The sequence below is a fragment of the Rutilus rutilus genome (genome assembly GCF_951802725.1).
Source record: "Rutilus rutilus genome assembly, chromosome: 23".
In the NCBI taxonomy this organism is placed as follows: Eukaryota; Metazoa; Chordata; class Actinopteri; order Cypriniformes; family Leuciscidae; genus Rutilus; species Rutilus rutilus.
Genome location: NC_140233.1, coordinates 8,201,024 through 8,223,952, shown reverse-complemented (window position 1 = coordinate 8,223,952; position 22,929 = coordinate 8,201,024). Strand labels below are relative to the sequence as shown.

The 22,929-nt window shown below is 38.4% G+C and overlaps 2 protein-coding genes across 4 annotated transcripts in view; both read right to left on the bottom strand.

The window, feature by feature from the left end:
• The window catches only part of LOC311283222 (diacylglycerol kinase zeta-like), a 31,475-nt gene continuing 8,546 nt past the window's right edge, over positions 1-22,929 (bottom strand). Inside the window, exons 2-33 of one of the 2 annotated variants that reach the window (XM_084397532.1) lie at positions 16,522-16,627; positions 16,257-16,352; positions 15,980-16,057; positions 15,836-15,892; positions 15,692-15,760; positions 15,540-15,611; positions 14,915-15,031; positions 14,032-14,103; positions 12,632-12,727; positions 12,469-12,551; positions 12,325-12,385; positions 11,716-11,829; positions 10,543-10,683; positions 10,329-10,407; positions 10,161-10,216; positions 9,996-10,058; positions 9,764-9,837; positions 9,339-9,450; positions 9,071-9,270; positions 8,888-8,988; positions 8,676-8,755; positions 7,926-7,995; positions 7,726-7,766; positions 7,446-7,636; positions 5,291-5,395; positions 4,845-4,913; positions 4,715-4,746; positions 3,937-3,986; positions 3,723-3,843; positions 3,608-3,644; positions 3,394-3,493; positions 1-700 (exon numbers count right to left, since the gene is read on the bottom strand). In XM_084397532.1, coding sequence (XP_084253658.1) covers positions 584-700; positions 3,394-3,493; positions 3,608-3,644; positions 3,723-3,843; positions 3,937-3,986; positions 4,715-4,746; positions 4,845-4,913; positions 5,291-5,395; positions 7,446-7,636; positions 7,726-7,766; positions 7,926-7,995; positions 8,676-8,755; positions 8,888-8,988; positions 9,071-9,270; positions 9,339-9,450; positions 9,764-9,837; positions 9,996-10,058; positions 10,161-10,216; positions 10,329-10,407; positions 10,543-10,683; positions 11,716-11,829; positions 12,325-12,385; positions 12,469-12,551; positions 12,632-12,727; positions 14,032-14,103; positions 14,915-15,031; positions 15,540-15,611; positions 15,692-15,760; positions 15,836-15,892; positions 15,980-16,057; positions 16,257-16,352; positions 16,522-16,627 — 2,860 coding nt within the window. In that variant the 3' untranslated portion in view covers positions 1-583. The remainder of the gene's footprint in view (positions 701-3,393; positions 3,494-3,607; positions 3,645-3,722; positions 3,844-3,936; positions 3,987-4,714; positions 4,747-4,844; positions 4,914-5,290; positions 5,396-7,445; positions 7,637-7,725; positions 7,767-7,925; positions 7,996-8,675; positions 8,756-8,887; positions 8,989-9,070; positions 9,271-9,338; positions 9,451-9,763; positions 9,838-9,995; positions 10,059-10,160; positions 10,217-10,328; positions 10,408-10,542; positions 10,684-11,715; positions 11,830-12,324; positions 12,386-12,468; positions 12,552-12,631; positions 12,728-14,031; positions 14,104-14,914; positions 15,032-15,539; positions 15,612-15,691; positions 15,761-15,835; positions 15,893-15,979; positions 16,058-16,256; positions 16,353-16,521; positions 16,628-22,929) is intronic. The other variant, XM_084397533.1, reaches the window with a different exon arrangement.
• On the bottom strand, positions 17,946-21,843 carry LOC311283223 (uncharacterized protein). 2 transcript variants are annotated; one of them, XM_084397534.1, is made up of 2 exons: positions 21,536-21,843; positions 17,946-19,917 (listed from the first exon to the last, which is right to left on the bottom strand). In XM_084397534.1, exon 2 carries the CDS (start codon positions 19,850-19,852, stop codon positions 18,842-18,844), a length of 1,011 nt encoding a protein of 336 aa, XP_084253660.1. In that variant the 5' UTR covers positions 19,853-19,917; positions 21,536-21,843; the 3' UTR covers positions 17,946-18,841. The 2 variants fall into 2 exon arrangements, with proteins under 2 accessions (XP_084253660.1, XP_084253661.1); XM_084397535.1 differs by having other exon boundaries at positions 17,946-19,897; positions 21,536-21,606.

Sequence of the window (22,929 nt, the reverse complement as noted above, 5' to 3'; positions counted from 1 at the left end):
TTTTAGGAAATTCAAGCATTTACCACAAAGAGAGAAACTGTCCGTAAGCAACAGCTGAGGAAGCATTCTTAAACACAGGAGGTTATGAAAACAACGTCTATCTCCGATCAGAACAAACACGTGAAGTGGAAGCCAAGCTAAAGGAAGTTTCCAGTGGAAAATAAACTCTGTAAAACTATTAGATATGCGATTCAAATGTAAATGTAATCAGAAGCAGCAAAAAACCTCTGCAGTTAATCTCACATGAGGTTCATCTGGTTTTCTTTATAGTAGTTCAGTGAAAGCCACTTTTATACATGGTACTTCAGCCCTGAAATTCCCCAAATGTTGCACATTGTGTCTTAAGGAGCAGAACGGTGCAGCTTTGCACGGCCTGAAAGCTGGACGCGACGTAGCAAACTCATGCATTCTGAAACATGACACGAAACACTGTCTTTTTGGCATTACAATCAATACAGAGAGCGAACAAACTAATTTCCGCACACATGCTGCCCCATAGCTTCGCTGACATGTGGCCGTCCCGGATAAACCGGCCACGGGAGAGACGGGGATACGCCTCTGTTTGGTGGCGGTCGGAAGTCGGTCACACAGCCGTCTCATGGTCATCCCTCTGGATCATCTGGTGGTGCTGTCGGTTTTCCAGGTACTCGGCCAACTCGAGGTCTTGAGCTCTCTCCGCGTACATCTTTGGAGTGTCACCCTGCAGGATGAAGGAAAGACAGTTTTTAAAATGCAAATAATTTTTTTGCCAGTTTTTGTTTATTAAAATTCTTGCTGGGATGGATGGATTGATATAGATACATGGATGGATGGATGGATGGATGGGCAGATGAATATAGATACATGGATGGATGCCCAGATGGATATAAATAAATGAATGGATGGATGGATATATAGATAAATGGATGGATGGATGAATGAATATAGATACACGGATGATGGACGAATGGATATAGATACATGGATGGATGGATGGATATAGATAAATGGATGGATGGATATAGATAAATTGACGGATGGATGGATGGATAGATAGATAAATGGATGGATGGATGAATGGATGGATGGATGGATAAATAGATGGATGAATGGATGGATATAGATAAATGAATGGATGGATATTTAGATGGATGAATGGATGGATACATAGATAAATGGATGGATGGATATATAGATGATGGATGGATATAGATAAATGGATGGATGGATATATAGATGATGGATGGATATAGATAAATGGATGGATGGATGGATATATAGATAAATGGATGGATGGATATATAGATGGATGGATGGATGGATATAGATAAATGGATGGATGGATATTTAGATGGATGGATGGATGGATATATAGATAAATGGATGGATGGATATATAGATGATGGATGGATATAGATAAATGGATGGATGGATAGATGTAGATAAATAGATATATGGATGGATGGATGGATGGATGGATGGATATAGATAAATGGATGGATGGATATATAGATGATGGATGTATATATAGATAAATGGATGGATGGATATTTAGATGGATGGATGGATGGATATATAGATAAATGGATGGATGGATATATAGATGATGGATGGATATAGATAAATGGATGGATGGATAGATGTAGATAAATAGATATATGGATGGATGGATGGATGGATGGATGGATATATAGATAAATAAATAGATGGATGGATATATACAGGGCGTGCAGAATTATTAGGCACGTTGATTTTCTGATCATATTCTATTTCCAGGAATATTTTGCCAATTCCAAACCATATTAATCTTAATAACTACTATTAATTTTGTATTTAATCATTTATAAGTGATATATAATTGTTCATGAAGGCTGGAAATGAAAAATGTCTTATTTTCAGGTGTGCAGAATTATTAGGCAAGTTTTCTATTACAGATAAAATAAGCCAACAAAGAGATTTCACTCAGACTGAAAAGTCAAAAATGATTAAATGCCCATGAGAAGAATGCAATACTAATGCAATATTAGAAATTGCAGTTAAGGCATGACCATTGGACAGTGAAATGCTCATTGGGTCAGCAGGGTCAGACAAAAACAGGTGGAGAAGAAAAGACACATGTTAACTGCAAAACAATGAAGAATTAAGTGTGAAACCATCAGGAACCCTTTAAGCCCCTTTCACACAGAGATTCCGGAAAATACACGGATAAAGTGACCCGGGATTTGACCCGGGTTCGTTTGATTTTGGTTCATTCACACTGCCAGTGATTTTCCGGAATCAGAGAGCGCGTTCACACACAACCCGTGTATGTCCCGGAAAGACACGTGACATCGATGTGACTTGTAAATGTCTCAGCAGCGTCTTCAGTTTGCTTATGAGCTGCGATTTCTCTCTCGAGAAACCACGCTTGTGCATTTATTTCTCTGATTCGATCATAAACTTGCGCATTACGTACCGCTTCACAGCTGGCGAACGATCCCGCGCTTCAGCGTCATCACTGCGACACGGCATTATTACGGCTTTTGTTCACACAGCGCGCGTTCCGGGACTGAACACGGCAAAGTTACTAGGTCCCCAACCCGGCATCGATGCCGGCATCAATCCCGGGTCGTGTTTGCGTTCACACAGAAGGCGTTCCGGCAATTTGCCGGCAATTTCCCGGGTTCAATGCGCTGTGTGAAAGGGGCTATAGTCTCCAGCGCCACCATTTTCCAGAACTGCAACCTACCTGGAGTTTCCAGAAGTGCAAGGTGTCAGGATCTCAGAGACTTAGGTTAGGTAAAGAATACTAAAAAATGACCCCCACTTAATAAGAATCACAAGCTGAAGTGTAGTAAAATACATGAAGACTTTTATAGGCTTTATAGACAGACAGATTGAGAGTGACTCTTGAAGGACCAGCACCACATCCTCTTCTACCACTATTTGAAGAATTCATCTTCTAGAATACGTTTTAATACGTTTTGGGAGTTTATTTTTAGTCCATCTCCTACCCTGAAGTCCGTTTTGCAGAGATGGACTAAAAATGAACTCCCAAAACGTATTATTAAGATTAATATGGTTTGGAATTGGCAAAATGTTCCTGGAAATAAAATATGATCAGAAAATCAACGTGCTAATTCTGCACGCACTGTAGATGAATGGATATATGGATGGATGGATAGATGTAGATAAATAGATATATGGATGGATGGATGGATGGATGAATGGATGGATATAGATAAATGCATGGATGGATATAGATAAATGAATGGATCATAATGAAAATTTTGCAATTATAGATAAATAAAACAAATACAATAATATTTGTACTGTTTTGCAGTGGAGAATGGCCTCCCCCTCTGGAGTATCTGGAGAATTTAAAAAGGATCCAAGGAAATGAAATGAAATATAGTGAGGTATGCGTGTGGTCACCTGTAGATCCGTCTTCATGAGGGACGCTCCGGCCTCCACTAGATAACAGCAGATCGTCCTCTGACACAGAGCAGCAGCCTTGTGTAGAGCCGTCTCTCCTCTGAGGACAGCACACACACACACACACACACAGCTCGTGACCTTTGGCTGTTTCAAATCCAAACCACAAATGAAATGGAGTAAAAGAAGCCTAAGATGCTCCAGCACTACTTACGTTGATTTCTCTGTCACATCCAGGATGCAGGCAGGAGCTGTTCCCCAAAAACAGTCAGAGACAATTAGAAACGTGACCAGAGTCAAAGTCAAAGAATGAAGTCCAACCAACTCACCATTATCAGTGAGATACTTCACAATGTCTTTGCTGCCGGAGACGACGGCGTGATGGAGGAGGGTGCAGCCGAAACGGTCCTGGACCAAGAGACTGACGCCTTCTTCATGCATCTGGACCAGCTGAGAACATCATGAGCAGAGAGACAGTCCATCAGCTCTGGCAACGCACAGCACTAATGTATCATAATGCTTGAATACCTTATTTATGAATACCTTGTCAATGTTGTCACACTTCACGGCATCAAAGAGCAAATTTATTGATTCTGAAAAAAATGGGGGAAAAACATAAGCACTTTTATTGTACTAAATTAATTATAGAAAATGTGTGAATATATATATATTAAGATATATATTTTTATAACAATTTTATTTTTAACATTTTACTGTATTAATAATAAAAAATGTCCCATAAATAAATACAATTATAGTATATCTATAGAACATGTAATTATAGAAAATGTACGAATATGTGTATGTAATAATATATTATTAAATATATTTATTATGTATAGAATTATACTTTATAATATATTTTATATTTTTATAGTAAAATTATATTTGAATATTAGTGAAAGTTTATTAATATAAAAGACATTCTAATAAATAGATAAAATTCTATATATATTATATATATATATATATTTTTTTTTTTTGATATATTTTTTTATAACAATTATATTTTTAACATTTTACTGTATTAATAATAATATTTTTCCAATAAATAAATACAATTATAGTATATCTATAGAACATGTAATTATAGAAAATGTATGAATATGTGTATGTAATAATAATTATATTATTAAATTAAATATATTTATTATATATAGAATTATACTTTATAATATATTTTATATTTTTATAGTAAAATTATATTTGAATATTAGTGAAAGTTTATTGTAGTAGAATAAAGACATTCTAATAAATAGATACAATTCTATATATATATATATATATATATATATATATGTGTGTGTGTGTATGTATGTACCTTGATCACTGTCATTCCAGGCAGAATCTAACCTGTGAAATTAAAATTGAATATAAATACCCCGATTCATGAACAAAAACGACTACATTTGTGTGTCTCACCAGCGATAATGCTGAAATATTGTATGTACCTTGGCACATTCACTGAGTCCTCATCAAGTGTGTTTGAACGACTCATATTCATCATTTTTGCTCCTCTCCTTCAAGATGAAAGACATTGGGCAAAGACAAGCTTATGTAAGATATTCATTTAAAAATGGATATCTTATGCCCTCTCGCTAACAAAAAAATGACACTATTATGGTGCAATGCAGACATATGAATATGGTAGTCATTCAGTACCATAGTATATATCAAAGTACCATGGTATCATTGTACCGCCACAGTACTTTTCTGTAAGGGCTGGTGCAGATGGGCATTAGAGAGTCTCAACGAATCACATAGATCACATGGTTATCTTAGTAATGATGTTTGCTATAAAAACACCATGGTGTAATATATTACATATAGTGTCTATGGTTCTCATGGAAACAATCTAAACTGAATTAAAGCCCAAAGCCCGGGGTTTGAGCTGTACCTGCACAGGCCTTGCTTTGAGGGGTTCTCTGCATCGCTCTGCATGTGTTGGTCACTATCCGGGTTCACACTTTCCACTTGGCCTTCAGCATGCGTCTGATGAACCCTGCGAGAGCATGATGGGATGGACAGACAACAGTGAGGTCGATGTGTTTACAATGCTGTCCTCCCGCGTGGGGGGCGGGGAAACTCATTGTTTGTGAGATGTGTATAATTCACTGTAACAGAACAAGTGCTACAATGAGGTCTGACAGATGGGGTGTGTTTTCTCTGCAATCTGCTGTGTGTCAGGCAGGGGGAGGGGGAATGTAAACACGGATAAATGAGTGTTTAATAGCAGGGGCCTTTATGAGGGGCTGTCCTGTCCTGGATGGACTCACATTTTTGTAACACACTTTGGCACAAAAACGTCACCGTCTCTCACTCTCTCGGTCTCGCCATCAGATGCGCACGCAAATACACAGACTAAAAGACTTCCCCTGAGGGAATAGACTCGAGCTGAAGAGCAACTGTCATTTTTCATTTTCAAACAGGAAGGAACGCGTTCGGTTCAGTCTAGTGTTACACATTCACTGCAAACACTCAAGCTTCTCTATATATGCATGTATAGGTAAAACCTATTAAATAGTAAAACATTCTGAAATTCATGCCAGTTGAACATATTACTCAAATTGTTATACTAATGTTATTTTATACAGCTAAAAATAAAATAAAATAGATATAATAAAATATATTTAAATTTTTTAATAATTTATTATAATTATACATGTTTTAATATTAATAGTAGTAATAATATGAACATAGGTTTTCATATAAATAAATGAATATATATATATATATATATATATATATATATATGAAAAAAGTAATATTAATACAATAAACTAATACAAATATAATTATCATAAACATAATTATCAAATATATTCCATCATATAATGTCAGTTCAACTGTTTACTTAAATTGTTATACTCATATTATTTTATATATAAAATATATAATATAAAACAATATAATAAAATATATGTTAGTTTAAATAATTTAAAATAATGTATTATATTATTTTATATTTATAATAGTTTACAGTGTTAATATTAACATGATTTCATATATATATATATATATATATATATATACACACACAATAAACTATTACAAATATAAACATATAATTCAAATATATTCTGTAATATGTTTCATAAGGTCTCCTAAAATTGTTATGCTAAAAATATTTTACATACAAAATAGATCAAATAAAATATATTTTCATATGTAAAGAAATAAAAAATAAATTATTATATTTGTACATATTTTGTACAATAGTTTACTGTATTTATATAAACTTTTTTTTCTAATATAAATATGTATATAATAAATTTTATTATAATTATTAACATTTATATTTATCATTGCTTATTGTATTAATATTAAACATTTTCTAGTAAATAAATATTTAATTATAATTAAAATGTATTACATTAAAAATGTATGAAATTAAAAAAGAATGCCAAATTAATGATTATTTTTCTATTGGTCTCAGATATTTAGAACCTACTATAACCTACTATACATGTTATATTACTGTATATTATTATTGTCAAGGACTTCCTACACTTACAAGAAAGTATTATGATAGAACCACAGTGATGTAATATCATGGTAATGTAAAATCAGCATATTCATATACCATGCTTTTCCATTTCCATGGTCCAAAAACATAATAATAATACCATCATATTTTCTGGTACTTTTTTGTAAGTGCATTCACATCTGTTATTCATAATATAAGAAAATTATAACATAATATAAGATATTTATATACAATCATGCTAAATCTACAACACTTTTTGGCAAAATTAAAAAGAAATTCATAGCAAGACAGTTCTTTTTAGTTCCTTAATGAAGATTTGCCTTCACAAGGTGGTTTAGTGAGCCTTTGCTGTTCTTCTGGGGACATTTTTCAGAAATTTCATGCCCACAGGCGAAGCAAAACCTGCCCACGCATGTACTGTGCTAGACTACAGTGTTAAAATGATCTGTCAAAGTAAAAAGCAACATAAAACTGCATCTTGAGACAGTACAAAAGCTGTTTGCAACACGAATCGATCAAGTTTAACCACACATTTTGTCATCCGAAGTGTCTCGTTCCAATCTACCTGCACAGAGGAGAAGGCCCGGGAGAGCAGGCAGGGAAAGCAAACTGGTCTGAGCTGTTGGAACATCCCCCAACAGTTTCCATCGCCCCCGGCATTCCGGGCGACGTGCCCACCGTCTCCTTGGTGACCAGCTCCGGGTCCAGGATGAAAAGCTCATCCTGGGAGATCTCCGTCACATAGTTTAGATGCTCCTGCAGAGATATGCAATGCTGTAGGGTAAAAAGGAACAGTGTGACATGTAACACAGATGTAAAACGTCAAAGTTTTCTTTCGTAGGTACCTGACCGCGGTCTATTCTGTAGAAACGGTCTGCAGTCGTACCTGTAATCAAACCAGAGGGGAAAATCACACTTAAAAGTTTCGGAAAACGTCAAGATCAATGATTCTCACAAATATGATTTAACATATAAAGCCTAAGTTATATATCATCATCACACTAGACGAATTCTATATTCGTAAAGCTTGAAATGCACTACTTACAGTCAAGGAAGCACCATTTTGGTGAAAGTTTTGGCATGTGGAGTGTGTCTGGATTTATACCATCCCCCTCCTAAAGAGACAGAGAGAGGAAAAACAGAAAGTGCAAGTGAAAAATGGCTCCCGTCCAAACCGGCCTCACTGTGTGAGTTCAATTAGTCACAATGTGTTTTTCTGACTGTAATTGAACAGGAAGTCAACGTGCAATGGGTTTCACATGCACAATATCACATGGCCTGAATGGCTGTAATTAAAATGGAAACACATAATTTGTGTTTCAGAGACGTGTCAATGTCACCACAGGAAACAGCTTTCAAGCTAAATTTAATAAAAATTCATTTTCTTTCCAAGGAGTGGCACCAGCACAGAAGTGTTCTTATTTAGCCGAGTATGACTATGTTGAAGTTGCCATTGCAACTCATTTTACCAGAGTTGTTGAGTTATTACACTTCTAAATGAAGAAGTATTTTCAAGAACAAAAAAAACGGGAGGACAGGATTTGAATTGTGAAAGAAAAAAAGGCTGCTGAATGCCAAACGGGAGTTATAAAGTGGAACAGAACAGTCATTTTAGAGGTGGAGCAAGTTATCATATCTGAAAGCGAACGGACTCCGTTTTGATTTCATCTTGACTTGAAGCCAAACTTTGAGAGTTCCGATCCTCCCCTTTACTTTTGCAAACAAGGAAGGAGGTTGTTGCCAAATCTGCCTGTTGGCACATTTTCTAACCAGCATTCATCAAGCTGAAAAGCACCTCGTGTAGCTTCTCGATATGCAGCCGACATGTCTCCAAATCGCTGTTCCCGGGAACTGTAATTATCCCCATAGGAATCGCTGACAAGGTGAAAGAAAAGAGGAAAGATAAGTTAGGATTGATTTAAATTAAGTCGTGTTTTGAAAGCAGAAGCTTTTTCAGGAGTGCATGAGCTGTGAAAAAGAGAGAGGACAACAAGAAGAGATACTCACAGGCCTCCCTGAGCTGCTCCTTATCATAATGAAGAGCTTCATAATCACACATGCTGATGCGGTTCACCTGGATCTGCACTTTCTCTGGCATGGGCTGCTGACTATGAGGAGAAAAAACGGTCAGATTTCCTCTAGGATTGAACGCAGTTTAGATAGATAGATACGTGGTTGGGTTGTACTGACTCATACAGCTGTGGTAGAGAGATTCTTCTCTTGGTCTTCTGCAGCATGTTGGCCTGGTTCCTGAGAGTGATGTGTATGACGGACGGAGCCAGTCTACAGGGTTCTCCATCCACCTGCACAGGAATGGGTTTAAAGGTGGTCAGGATCACCTCCTGACACTGGTGAAGCCTCTCGCCGTGTCCTCCAACCTGCAGGGTCGCCTACAGAAAGAGCAGCAACATTTAGACGGATTCGTGGATTCATGCAGGACGAATGCAGTGACACTCACCAGAGAGGTCATGGTGAAGCCGATGACCTCGATGAGCCCGTCGTCGTGTCTCTGTGGCCCAAAGTCATTGTGCTCACTTGGGTTCCCCCATGGCATCGTCCCAGCACAATATCTACCGAACATAATGGCGAGCTCAGTCAGGATAATCTCATTTTAACGAACTCTGGTCTAGTTTCTCATGTCTAGATTATATTTTATCCTGGAATAAACATAATTTGGAACTTGGAATCTCTTTTATAATGAGGTTTCCTGTAATGGTTCAACGGTATGAAATTTGACGTCACTAGGATTTAAATTTCAAGACCAAACATGAACAAAATAAAGAGGATCTATATCAAATAGCACATGAATTAATACCAGGATGTTCATACGTTCTCTTATAGTTACATAATGTATTTGCACAGGTCCGTTTCAGGTCAGTTTACCTGGGGATGTTGAGGAACAGGAGGCACTGCAGTTTCATATCCTGCACTTTATTGGTTAGGTCAGTACCATCACACTGGACAGAAAATGAAAAACAAATCACCTTTGTATATTTTGAGTATTTTGACAAATGGTCTTGGTACCTAACACATTTAAATTAGACTCAACTGAGTCAGTTTCAAGCACTTGGGTCATATTACCCAAAAAGTGTGTATATAAATAAAGTCAACTCACCACGACCCTGATGTGTTTGGACAGATCTTTAGAGCTGCCCATTAGGAAGTCTGAGAAGGCTGTCTGCAGAGGAGCGTATGTATTTGAACAAATGCGTCACATTTTGCATATTACACAAAGAATAAAATTGAAATATCTACATGACTTTAATGGACAGACACTCACCCCTGCATAAAACATTTTATTGCGAAGTCGACTGTTGAATCGTTCTGGTTTAGCCTCTGAGAAAAACAAAACAATGTCTGTTTGAATCCTTTCACAAACCACTGATTTTATATATGCAAACTTTCGTTTTATAAACCATAGTCAAATTACACGAGTGAGTGGACACACCTCGGGATTCGTGAAACTCCAATGTCACGTGTGCATCAAATCCGAGGCTGAAATAATTGTTGAAGACGTCAATGGGAAGCTGAAACAGACACGGAGTAGTCATTAGCTCTACCTTACCATTCATTTGAACACAAAAACTGGATTTGTTGTGGAGAAGCTGGAAGGATGGTGTTCTTCTGCTGAAGCCTAGCGCCCTCTACTGGTGTCAGCTGACCTTGTCGGTCTGGTGTTCATCCCTCTCCTCCTCACTGGCCTCTAAATTGGGCTCCACGCTCAGGTTCCATCGGTCCAGCTGGACGATGTTGCCGTCTTCTACATGGGACAAGATCTTGGTCACCGGTTCATCTGTGTAGCCCTTGAAGTCAACAAATACACACATTTTCAGAAAACAATGAGAAAATTAATGGATAGTGGGGTCATTTTCTATTGTTCTACCACTTTAATCTGTCAGTATTTCCAGGTTTATGAGTTTAACCCTCCTGTTGTGTTATCCCTATTGGTTTCCATGCAATTTGCCTAAAGATTGACAGTATGAAAAACAGAAAAACTCTATTGAAGCTTGAGAGACCAGAGACTAAAAAACTATAAAATATGTGAGAAATGTCAAAATTCCCATCTATTTCTATTGTATATTTCTATTGTTTTAAAGGTCAACCTAACCCACATTTTTTTTTTTTTCAAAATTAGCTGCACAGAATTTTACTTGGATGATTCAGATTCGAGTCTTAAAATTCACAAATCCTCATGTATTTGATTGATTTTAGTGTTTGACGAGCTATAATCAATGTTTTGTGTTTTTACCTGACTCTACTGTTTTTCAAAGTGTTGATTTTTGGCAGATTGCATGGAAACCAATGTGATCCCAACACAAAATTTGTAACAGTATTTGATCAGCCTTTCCGAAACAAATCTGTGTTGAAACTTTGCATTCGCATTCATGAATCTAAATGAGAAATATTCTCACAATTTTAAAATGAAATAAATCGTTTAACCAGAGTTTCAAGCACATGCGAAACGAATAGGTGTCAAATTGACACCAACACAACAGGAGGATTAAACCACAAATCCTGCTTTTACATAGAAAAAGTGACCTTGTGTTGAAAACGTTTGTGTTGAAAAACGTTATATATAGGCACCTCCCACGCCCACAAAGAGGTGGGCGAGTAGGACCTGAGGGCTTACACTTGCCTCTCTGAAATTGCATATCATTACCTATAAAGTGTATAGGAGGACTTTCTAATATACATTTAAAGAGAGTGAAAACCTAAAATTGCATCTTGTATTTAAATTTTCAATCCTCAAAAAAAAAAAAAACAAAGAGGAAAAGTCCTAACTAACGCCAATACATTTAAGAGAACATTACAACCAAGAGGATTCAGGTTCATACCCCGCCCCAGTTAAGAGTCCTGGCCAGGTCGTTTCCCGTCCCGAGGGGCAGAACGGCCACGGCGGGTTGAGGGTTCAACTGGAGTTCATCCAGCACTGAGAGAATCCAGCCAACCTGTCCAAACAGAGCATATAGAGAACACAACACGTGATGGACCCCATGAGCTTCCTGACCAGGGTCAAGTCAATTCAACAGATGTGTCAGTCTGGGCAAAAATTGAAGGATTGGCTTGGATAAAGTGCAGGCAAAGTTAAATGACTTGATTTCTGCTTTGTTGAAAGGCAATATTCAAAAAAAGGATAATAGAGGCACTATTCATGAATTATGGCTGATAGTACGTCTGCTTCATTAGTCACACTGGGCATTGAAGGTACTTTTTAGTGCACTGCATTGTGGGAAATTTTGAATATTTTGACTTTGAGTCGAGTCAAGGCAGCATTTTATTGATATGTAAAAGCTGTAACGTTCTGAAATTTGAAGGCCATGTCGATAACACTGCAGTGTTAGAAAATTTGCATACTGTGCACACACTGTATAAACAGTATGAGCAGCAATAATATTATCCACAATCCAGTTTCACTTAGATAAGAGCACAGATATTTGACTGACCGTTCCATCTCCGCCACAAACAAGGATTCGCAGGTTGGGCACTTTGCTGTACATTTCTAACCTTAAAAAGAAGAAGAGAAACTGTAAGACGACAAGCTCAGAGCGAAGAAAGAATGAAAGAAAGTATGATGTATCATCTCTTACCCCTCTCTCGGACCTCCCTGAGTCAGGTCAAACACCTGCCGTGGGTTCAGGTACCACATGAAAGAGCGGATGATTTTGGTTCCCTACATAGAAAAGATAAAGTGCTGTTATGTGGCTGTAAAGTAACATTTCTAGGCAATACAAACTCTGTGTCGGTTCTGACCTGGTTTCCGCCACTCTTCGGATTGACAAACACCAGCAGAGGCTTCATGAGCTGAGAAGGAATCGGTCTCACGACAAAGTGCTTCCATTTGCCATCCTGCTCAGAGATAAATATTAAAATATCATCATATACTATATGACATATACACTCACCTAAAGGATTATTAGGAACACCATACTAATACTGTGTTTGACCCCCTTTCGCCTTCAGAACTGCCTTAATTCTACGTGGCATTGATTCAACAAGGTGCTGAAAGCATTCTTTAGAAATGTTGGCCCATATTGATAGGATAGCATCTTGCAGTTGATGGAGATTTGTGGGATGCACATCCAGGGCACGACGCTCCCGTTCCACCACATCCCAAAGATGCTCTATTGGGTTGAGATCTGGTGACTGTGGGGGCCATTTTAGTACAGTGAACTCATTGTCATGTTCAAGAAACCAATTTGAAATGATTCGAGCTTTGTGACATGGTGCATTATCCTGCTGGAAGTAGCCATCAGAGGATGGGTACATGGTGGTCATAAAGGGATGGACATGGTCAGAAACAATGCTCAGGTAGGCCGTGGCACTTAACAGTGCCCAATTGGCACTAAGGGGCCTAAAGTGTGCCAAGAAAACATCCCCCACACCATTACACCACCACCACCAGCCTGCACAGTGGTAACAAGCCATGATGGATTCATGTGTTCATTCTGTTTACGCCAAATTCTGACTCTACCATCTGAATGTCTCAACAGAAATCGAGACTCATCAGACCCGGCAAAATTTTTCCAGTCTTCAACTGTCCAATTTTGGTGAGCTAGTGCAAATTGTAGCCTCTTTTTCCTATTTGTAGTGGAGATGAGTGGTACCCGGTGGGGTCTTCTGCTGTTGTAGCCCATCCGCCTCAAGGTTGTGCGTGTTGTGGCTTCACAAATGCTTTGCTGCATACCTCGGTTGTAACGAGTGGTTATTTCAGTCAAAGTTGCTCTTCTATCAGCTTGAATCAGTCGGCCCATTCTCCTCTGACCTCTAGCATCAACAAGGCATTTTCGCCCACAGGACTGCCGCATACTGGATGTTTTTCCCTTTTCACACCATTCTTTGTAAACCCTAGAAATGGTTGTGCGTGAAAATCCCAGTAACTGAGCAGATTGTGAAATACTCAGACCGGCCCGTCTGGCACCAACAACCATGCCACGCTCGAAATTGCTTAAATCACCTTTCTTTCCCATTCTGACATTCATTTTGGAGTTCAGGAGATTGTCTTGACCAGGGCCACACCCCTAAATGCACTGAAGCAACTGCCATGTGATTGGTTGATTAGATAATTGCATTAATGAGAAATTGAACAGGTGTTCCTAATAATCGAGTGTACGTGTCACTTTTCTTCAAAGTAGTTCAATGGTGTTTGCTACCTCTGTGGCTTTCCTGCTGGGTTTGGCCTTCAGAGAGGTTTTCTTCTTTCTTTTACTGTTCTTTAATGACGCCTGTAAACAGGATGATGGAGACAGATTATACAGGTTTATAGGTACATATTCATTTTATGTGTTTACATTTGAGATGCAGATGACCTCTTTTTCACCTTGTTAAAAACACTGTCTGAAAGACTTTGTCAGTCGATGCATCATAATCACTATTAGTACTTTGGATCTTTATTTGAAGGATATATAATATATACCGTTAAAAAGTTTGAGGTTGGTACGATTTTTTACCGTTTTTTAAAAGTATTACTGTATCAAAAATACAGTAAAAACAGTAATACTGTGGAATATTATTATAAATTTAGAATATCTGTTTTCTATTTGAATAAGTTTTAAAATGTAATTTATTCCTGTGATAGAAGCTGAATTTTCAGCATCATTAATCCGATCTTCAGTGTCACATGATCCTTCAGAAATCATTCTAATATGATGATTTGACATTTCTTATGATTATCTATGTTGAGTCATGCTGCTTAGTATTTTTGTGAAAACTGTGATAATATTTTTCAGGATTCTTTGATGAATGGAAAGTTTAATGGAACAGCATTTCTTTAGTGTCACTTCTGACCAATTTAATGTAACCTTGCTGAAAAAAACCCTTTGAATTCAAACTAAACTTTTTGAATGGTAGTTTACGTGTACTTTTTATTGCTTCTGACAAATAACAGACAAATGATGTTAACATATCAGCAAACCAATTGGAACAATAAACTCAATATTGAAAATATTGAAAAAAGTAGACACTTCCAAACAAAATGGAGTCATGTGTCTTATGAACAGGTCAAATAAAGCCAGCTCTCTTCAGGTCAGATGGTACCTGCTGTCTGCGGACTCTGATGATCCAGGTTGGAGGGATGATGACAGCCGCGTGAGCGCCGAGGGAACACGTCTCATCGATTTTCTGCAGCATGAAGCAGGTCACCTTGTTGTGATACTGTAAGACACATATCAAAGTGCATTGATATATATTTTATTATACACTACCATTCAAACGTTTGAGTTGTAAGATTTTTTAATGGGTTTGGAAAAAGTTGATCATTTATTCAATCAAAAATATAGTGAAAAAGTAATATTGTGATTGTGAAATATTATTACAATTTAAAATAACTGTTTTCTATTTGAATATATTTTTAAATGTAATTTATTCCTGTGTTGCAAAGCTGAATTTTCCACAACTCCAGTCTTCAGTGTCACATGGTCCATCAAAAATTATTCTAATATGCTGATTTTGGTGCTCAAGAAACATTTTCTTATTATTATCATCAATGTTGAAAACAGTTGATTTTAACTGTCACGTTTGATCAATTTAATGCATCCTTGCTGAATTACACTATTCATTTATTTAAAAAAAAATTACTGACACCAAACTATTGAGTGGTAGTATACTTGTATATTGCAACCATTGTAGAAAACTGATTTCAGATCAGATGTGCAACACTTACCGCCTGCTTACACCATGAGCAGCTGATGGCCACAATATCTTTATTGTGGAAGGAGAATTTCTGCTGGAAACCCTGAGGAAGGAGAGTGAAATTAGGCCATAAATGCTTTCTGGATGATTACACGTTTCATATTTTATGAGTGTTGCACTGACCTTTCCGCATTGCCGGCATTTTCCTTCTTGCCGTCTCCTATGGACCCAGTGATGTCTCATGTTTGGAGTCTGAAACACAAATAATCACAGTTTTATAACAAAATTATACGATAATGCTTGTTTTTAAGGGACAAAAAGTCTTACCTCTCTGACATTTTTCATCCCTGGATCTTTAAATGATGCCTTACACCTGAAGTTAATCTGTTAAAAAGAATTTCATTTGTTGAGATAAAAAGTTGAATGCATCCTAATTTCTATTCAGTTTTCAGTTTAACCTAAATGTCTAACCTTCTCCAGCTGATCCATGCAAACAGTGTGAACAGCTATTTTGCAGGATGCACATTTGTGGCGAGGAAGAGATTTTTGCTGAGAAAAGAAAATTAAACTATTGGCATCTGTTTACACAACCAGATTGAAACAGGCGTTAGTCATGCATCTGAATATGTGCATACAACATCTGACCAGTAGAGAGAGCTCTTGTGCAAGATTTTTAATAAATAGAGGCACACTACTACAAACTACTCCTTATGCTGTATGTTTAAGAATAAAAAGATGGGTCATCTACCAGGGACTTTGCAAAACAATACGTCTCCCCCACGTAACAGAAATCTCCAGATGGACTGTGGTCAAACCACACATGTTGGCCAAACTGGGCGTTTTCCTGTGGAAGACAATTAACCGGTAAGAAGTTACAAAAGATTATTGAAAGATTACTGTGATATGAGTTAGAGATGGGAGTTTACTGCCAGCTGCCACACAGATGAATGAGAATGCTAAAGGATTGCCTTCTACAGGACCTTGTGTTGTTAAAATACAGATGTGTAACTCACAGTCCAATCCACGGTGTTGCAGATTTCTTTGCTGGGTTCACATTTGGCAGGTATGGAGCCGGATTGGGCAGCGTTATCCTGAACACCAGCCTTGGCAATGGCTTTCCTGAGAAAAACACCATGACAGTGACATTAAAGACTAAACACACTGCCTGTGCCCATCACATCTTCACCAAGTTAAGCACTGATCAAAAACAATCAAATTAGAAGCATTTACCCTGAAAAGCTGGCATCTTATTTTATGCAGCGTTCCACCCATAAAGCCTTGGGGGTCTCTTTAAATTGCATCTGTTTAACTCTGTATCAATCAATAAGACTATTTTCACCAGCCACCCACAAAGAGCATTATGGAGCATGGCTTGGAAAGCTATAGGTTTTTTTTTGCCTCCAATCTGTTTTCTATATGACCACATTACACTGTGGATAGATCATTCTCAGCCTATATTATTTAGCTCACCAAATTTGCAAGATGCAGCACGCATATTTATACTAATAAACTCAATGTAACTGTTTTATACACATCTATATAGAATCTGAGCATGCTATCAATGCATCAACTTTATGCTAAATGCTAACAAGATAAGAGCAGAAACATCAACGTTCATGCTAAATGATAACACAATAGACAAGAGCAGAACAGATGTTGCCTCTCCTTGTACAGGAACTCTGATGCAAGTAGTATGGCTAAACAAGAAGGTTTTCAAGAACGTTTATGCAAAGGAAACAGGAAATGCATTTATGAAGGCAAATATCCAACTTTAGCTTTAGGTGGGGCATTTCCAAGGTTTTTTGTAATCCTTTTGTAATCAAAACCTTGCCTGCCCTGACCTTTGTGTCCTAATCCCTACAGAGCGATTCGGTGAAGCTTAGCAACCTGTTGATTAGAAGCCCACTGGGTGATCAGTAGTGATGATGAGTCACATTACCTCGCTATGGTAGTAGCTGTGCTAATGAGCGAGCACCATGGAGCTCGTATCCACGGGATGGAGAATGAGAAGGTCAATGCATTGAAAAGCTGCATTGGAACTACCTGCTCTTGCATGCATTCAATCTAAATGTTTGAATGCTTGAAAAATTACTAAAGATATTGCCTTGAAAGTAAGTGGAGATTCAGATGCATCTAATCAACAAGCCTGTACATTGTGTTACATTTACTTGGTCTTCTCTCATTTACTAGGTGCATTCACACTGACAGCAATTTGCAGTGGCAAACTGGCTTGATGTCATTCATCTCTAATATTAGTGCAAAAAGAAAGTCGGGCAGAGTTCAACTTCATGCATTTGTGCAATGGCATGATGCAGCAACTGTCGAGCAACTTCTTGACCTTCAGCGATATAGTCACAGTCATTGTGAATGCACCTTTAATGTTAGCCTAAAGAAACCAACCAACAAGTATTTAGAACTTTCCTTTTCTTTTGAGTTCACAAAACTTACGCATTTTAAGTAATCTGAAATGATTGTTTTGAGTTTTACGAACTTGTTTCTTTTCATTTAGACAAACTTAAATTGAACTGAAACTGGGATTTCTATTTCCCTGCATGCTTTGCCATGACACTTGAAAGGGAGAGTAAATGCTAAAAAATTTAGTTTTTTGTGCAAGATTAATGTTAAGTGGGAGATTTTGTAGTGTTTAATGTTTTGCTATGCTAATTTAGAAGAGTTTCTGTTATGTTGGGTTTTTTGGGGGGTTACCATCATGGTGATAAGTGGAAGTGGAGCATGAATTTGGTTTGAGAACAGATATATGTTAATTGTTCTGTATTGCTTTATTTATTCAGCAATACTATGCTAATGCTATCAAAGCATTGTGTTACCAACCAGCCAAATTTCCACTACTAAAAATGTTTAAGTTGAGATTACATGGTAATTGTAAGTTAAATGTATGAATTAGCTTTCTCAAATAGTTCAGGTTAAGGGCAATTCATATGTATGAGTAAAAAAGAAAAATCTGTTCCAGTTGTGCTAATTTAAACTTTGAATCTCTAACTTTGAATTTGATGTAACTGATCACCTACATTTTTTTGAGTTTTGCCAAATTATTCCGTAATGTAGTGTAGTGAGAAATTTGTATTTTGGTAATTCAAAATTCACTTAGTTCAGCCACTCTATATTTTGTTGTAGAGCACTAGACCATTATGCTGGAGCCCGTCCGAAATCAATTTCGTGAAGTACCTTTGAATGCAAACGCTGCCTGCAAAGTCATTTGACAGATAGGGCGGCAAGGCAACAAGTCAGCTGCCTTCTTTTTAGGATACAGCCTTTGTGTTTTATGGATGTTTTTTGTTCTTGTAAGAACATTTTATGAAATCCTACGAAATCCTATGAATTGTAAGCACAACATGATATAATATAAATGACAATTAGACCCAACAACAGAAAATAATTTACATACGACAAGAATCCAGTCCAAGACTCCAGACTGGGATCGTAATAAGCACCCAGGAGAGGATTGAGAGTCGCCTGAGCCCTGTTGCAGGTGGAGCTTCTTCGGTTAGGTAGCGGCAGGCCTCTTCCTGGCCAGGGGCTTCCTGCTTTCGAGATGGTGGAGACCCGACGACGGCGCCTCCTCTGGTTGCCGCGGCAGAAGCGAACATGCGTGCCCATCTCCGCGTGGCCATAATGGGACGAGTTCCTCCTGAGGCAGCGGGGAACTCTGATCAACGGGTGGGCCTGGACACGCTCTGCCACCACAGCCAGAGGAAGGCAGTCCTGCTGGCATAAGACAGAGGACTCTTTGATTTCCCAGTCTGACACACTGGCCTCCTCCAGGTGCCCCTTGCGCAGCCCTGAGTGGCGACTCTCATCCGAGTGCCCGCTGGACTCATCGCTGTCACTCTCGCCCTCTAAAAACAGCACATCCGTGTGACTCCTGAACTTCGGGCAGCTTCCCTTAAGTTCCACCTGCCCTGGCAATGGACTACGGCTCTCCTCGTCCTCTTCCTCCTCTTCGGTCATCTGAATGAGGCTGGCCAGCAGCATGGAAGGGCCCAGGAGGTGTGTGTCTATATTGCGGAGCTTGCCTACCTTCTTCCGGCGTACGGCAAAGCGAGGATTGGCTTTCGGGGTGGTGGTGCTGGACCGCCGTCTTCCACTGCTTCTCTGTACCGGTTGACTGGTAGTGATTCGGGGTAATGCCTGGAGTTGGACACTGGATCGGCGTCGCTGGGCCAATGCAGTGGACGGAAGGCCAACGCTGGAGCGCCGACGGGCACGGCTGGTTGGCACCGCAATGCTCGGCCTCCTGTGTCGACAGGGTTCAGGCACATGGCCGTCGTGCACGGCTTCTCCTGCCTCCTTCCTCTTAAAATGTCGTCTGAAAAAAGTGTCCATGGTGGCTGGAAGGATACAGTTCCCTTTCTAATGTTCCCCCTGAGGCTGTTGATTGAAAATGTAGCCTGTCAACATAGATTTAGCATTTTAGCACTACGTTCAGAATCTACTGAAAGCTTGTCACACTGACCTCCATTGAGCAAGATTTAAAGCTAATCCTTGAAATCGAGATAATCTAGATCGTCCCAATACAAGCCAATGCTTCCCGACATCATCAAACTTAGGAAATTATTTTACGAAAACACCTCGTCAACAACAGACTAGCATGAATAGCAGCGAGTGAATCTGGTCTACCAAGAATGTCTTTTGGGTTAGCTTAGTTAAAAACCCTGATGGCGACTCCAGCATCCACAAAACAACATACAGTACGCTGGTACTTTCAGAAGGAAAGACTAGACATGAGAGTTCATACTGGTCATTAACATTGTTATGAAAGCAAACTCCGCCTGTCCTAGCACAGATTTTCCAGGGGTTTACGACGGGACAATTTGCCTTCCAAATCGTGTTAATACTAGCAAAGCCAGTTGCCTACAAAGGCGCATTGTGAATCCACAGGTGATGACATCATGCCATCATGACGTGAAAGGCACTCAAGGAAATGAAGCTCTGCTTCAGCGTCCTGATTATCACACGGGGATGTCCGGGGCAGATTATAAGGGCTTTCTGTAGTGACTGCCTGGACTAATTATAGTAACGTAACTAGTCTCATCTCATTAAGAGATGATATGACCTAGACAAAACTCTCAGGGTAAGGAATGATACTTATTGATGATTTTGTCAAGTATTGTATAGGCAATCTGTTACTAAACATGGTATTGCACTACAGTAGGAGTGACAGTACATTACATTGAAAAATCACTGAAAATTGTCCTAAAAAGAATGTGTGTCCGCACCAAACACTTTTCCATCTTGCACATCACGCAGGGTATGGAAATGAGACTCAATCAAGACTAATTACTGTCAGGGTCATATCTAGTGTAATTAATGAAGAGGGTTTTCTTTGGTACCAAAAGATGCACTTAAACCCAAAGTCTGAGTTTGGAGTGATTAGCTCCATCTAAATCTTTTAAAAAAAGTGGGACAGTAAAATCACGATTGTTTGTCACTGATTACATAATGATTAGTGGTTCTGTTTGTTTACATCGTGACAGATTTAATTCAAAGCACAGCCTTCGACTATTTTAAATATTTAATATTTAAATTACTTTAAAATGTCCTAACTTAAAATGTTAAAATGTCTTAAAATGTATATATATATTGTAAGGTCATTATACATAATTATATAATTTACATATAAAAATAATTCATTTTTAAATATAATATTCTTTTCAATATAAAAAAAAAAATTATTATTATATTTCAATTGCTTCTTCTTAATAGCATTCATAATTATATTTGTAAAATGAAAATAATATTTCTCAATATAATTAAGAATTTGCACTACTAAGCTGTCCATATCATTTGTTATTATACCTGCTACATTTATATTGATTTTATAATACACAAAGCCTATGTAAAAAAAAAAGTACTCAATATAAAAATAACTGGTCCAAACTCACTGCTAAATGTCCACATAGAGTACAAACCTCTCTAAACACTAAGTTCTAAAGCTTAACTCTGCATTTCTCTCCAGAAATTAGTCAACATACAACAACAAAAACAACAAAAAAGATATTATACGACCTGAGAGTTTAGCTCCTGTCTCCTTCCCTGACCGTCTCCTCACAGTGAACTGACAGAGAAAGTCCAAGAGATGAACAGGTGAGACAGCCTCCCCCAACACGCACACACACACACACACACACACACACACACACACACACCAACAACAACAACAACACAGCACACAGACAGAGATGAACAACACAACTCAAGCCTACAGGAAGAGAAACAACCACCCACAAACAACACGGCTCACTGGGAAGCAGCAGCACACATCACATAGGAAAGAGCCATCGACTAGGCAGGAGGTAGCCGGTAGGAGGGAATGCAGGGTGCATCGAAACCTCCGGTTTAAAATAATGACCAATTATCAGCTTAACCCTGGGAGTTTGTGCAAGACGTACACGAGCACAAACCGTCGCTATCACTTTCTAGACTCCTAGATCACGTTATGCAGTCTTCCTGGCACATATGTGTGGCAGACACCAAGTGCATTACAGGAAAACAATGAATGGTTTTATGATAATTATCCCCCTCATGAGCATTTTGCAAAGCTGCTTCCGCTTTTAAACAGACCTTTATGCATATTGCTTAAGAAAAAGAGGACATAGCACCAATTCTGGCACAAAATAACCCGCGACATGCAACACCCACAGCTGTGAAGATGATCTATGAGGTTTAACCCACGAGAGCGCTATCAGGTTTAAACAGCGTGTCGTTTTTTTAACCATTGTAAAGCTAATCGTAAAGATGATGGCTTTAGTGAGGACACCTTGTGTCTATTCAGGTCCTCTAATAGGACGACACGGCGATGCCACTCCACCCCAAAAGCACAATGACTGTCATTTCCATTTCAAGGCCCTTGTGCTGTTGCATTATGGATCAGCGCAAGAGAACACCGGTGAGTGGTGAATGCGCTTGAATATCAATTCGACAACGTATAACAAACATCGCAGTTTTGTTACGCAGGGGGTTCGTTTACTATCGGTCTTACTTTAGACACTGAGTGTCAATACGAGCCACTTGATTGTGTTCCTTGTTGTTGGGTGCACTTCTGTGCGTGACGGATGCTCACAGAGCTGGCGAATCGGTGTGGAAGTAATTACTGTCTTTTAAGTGATGGAGGCGAGAGATCTGCTGGCTGTTACCATGGAGTGGGACATCATGGCAACCAAAACCTGCTTAGCTGTCCCTTAGTCACTGTGAACTTCACTTGATATAGAAGCCCACCCCATTGACATTTTATTACAAAACAAATTATAGGGAACACCCTGTGGTTAAAGTCAACATGATATCAAAGTTAAACCCATTTACAACACTTTCTTACTGCGTGTTAATGGTCTTAAATAATCAGTGCGCATCAATGACAATGACATCAAGTTTGTCCTCGTAATCTTTTATTCTAGGCCACAATG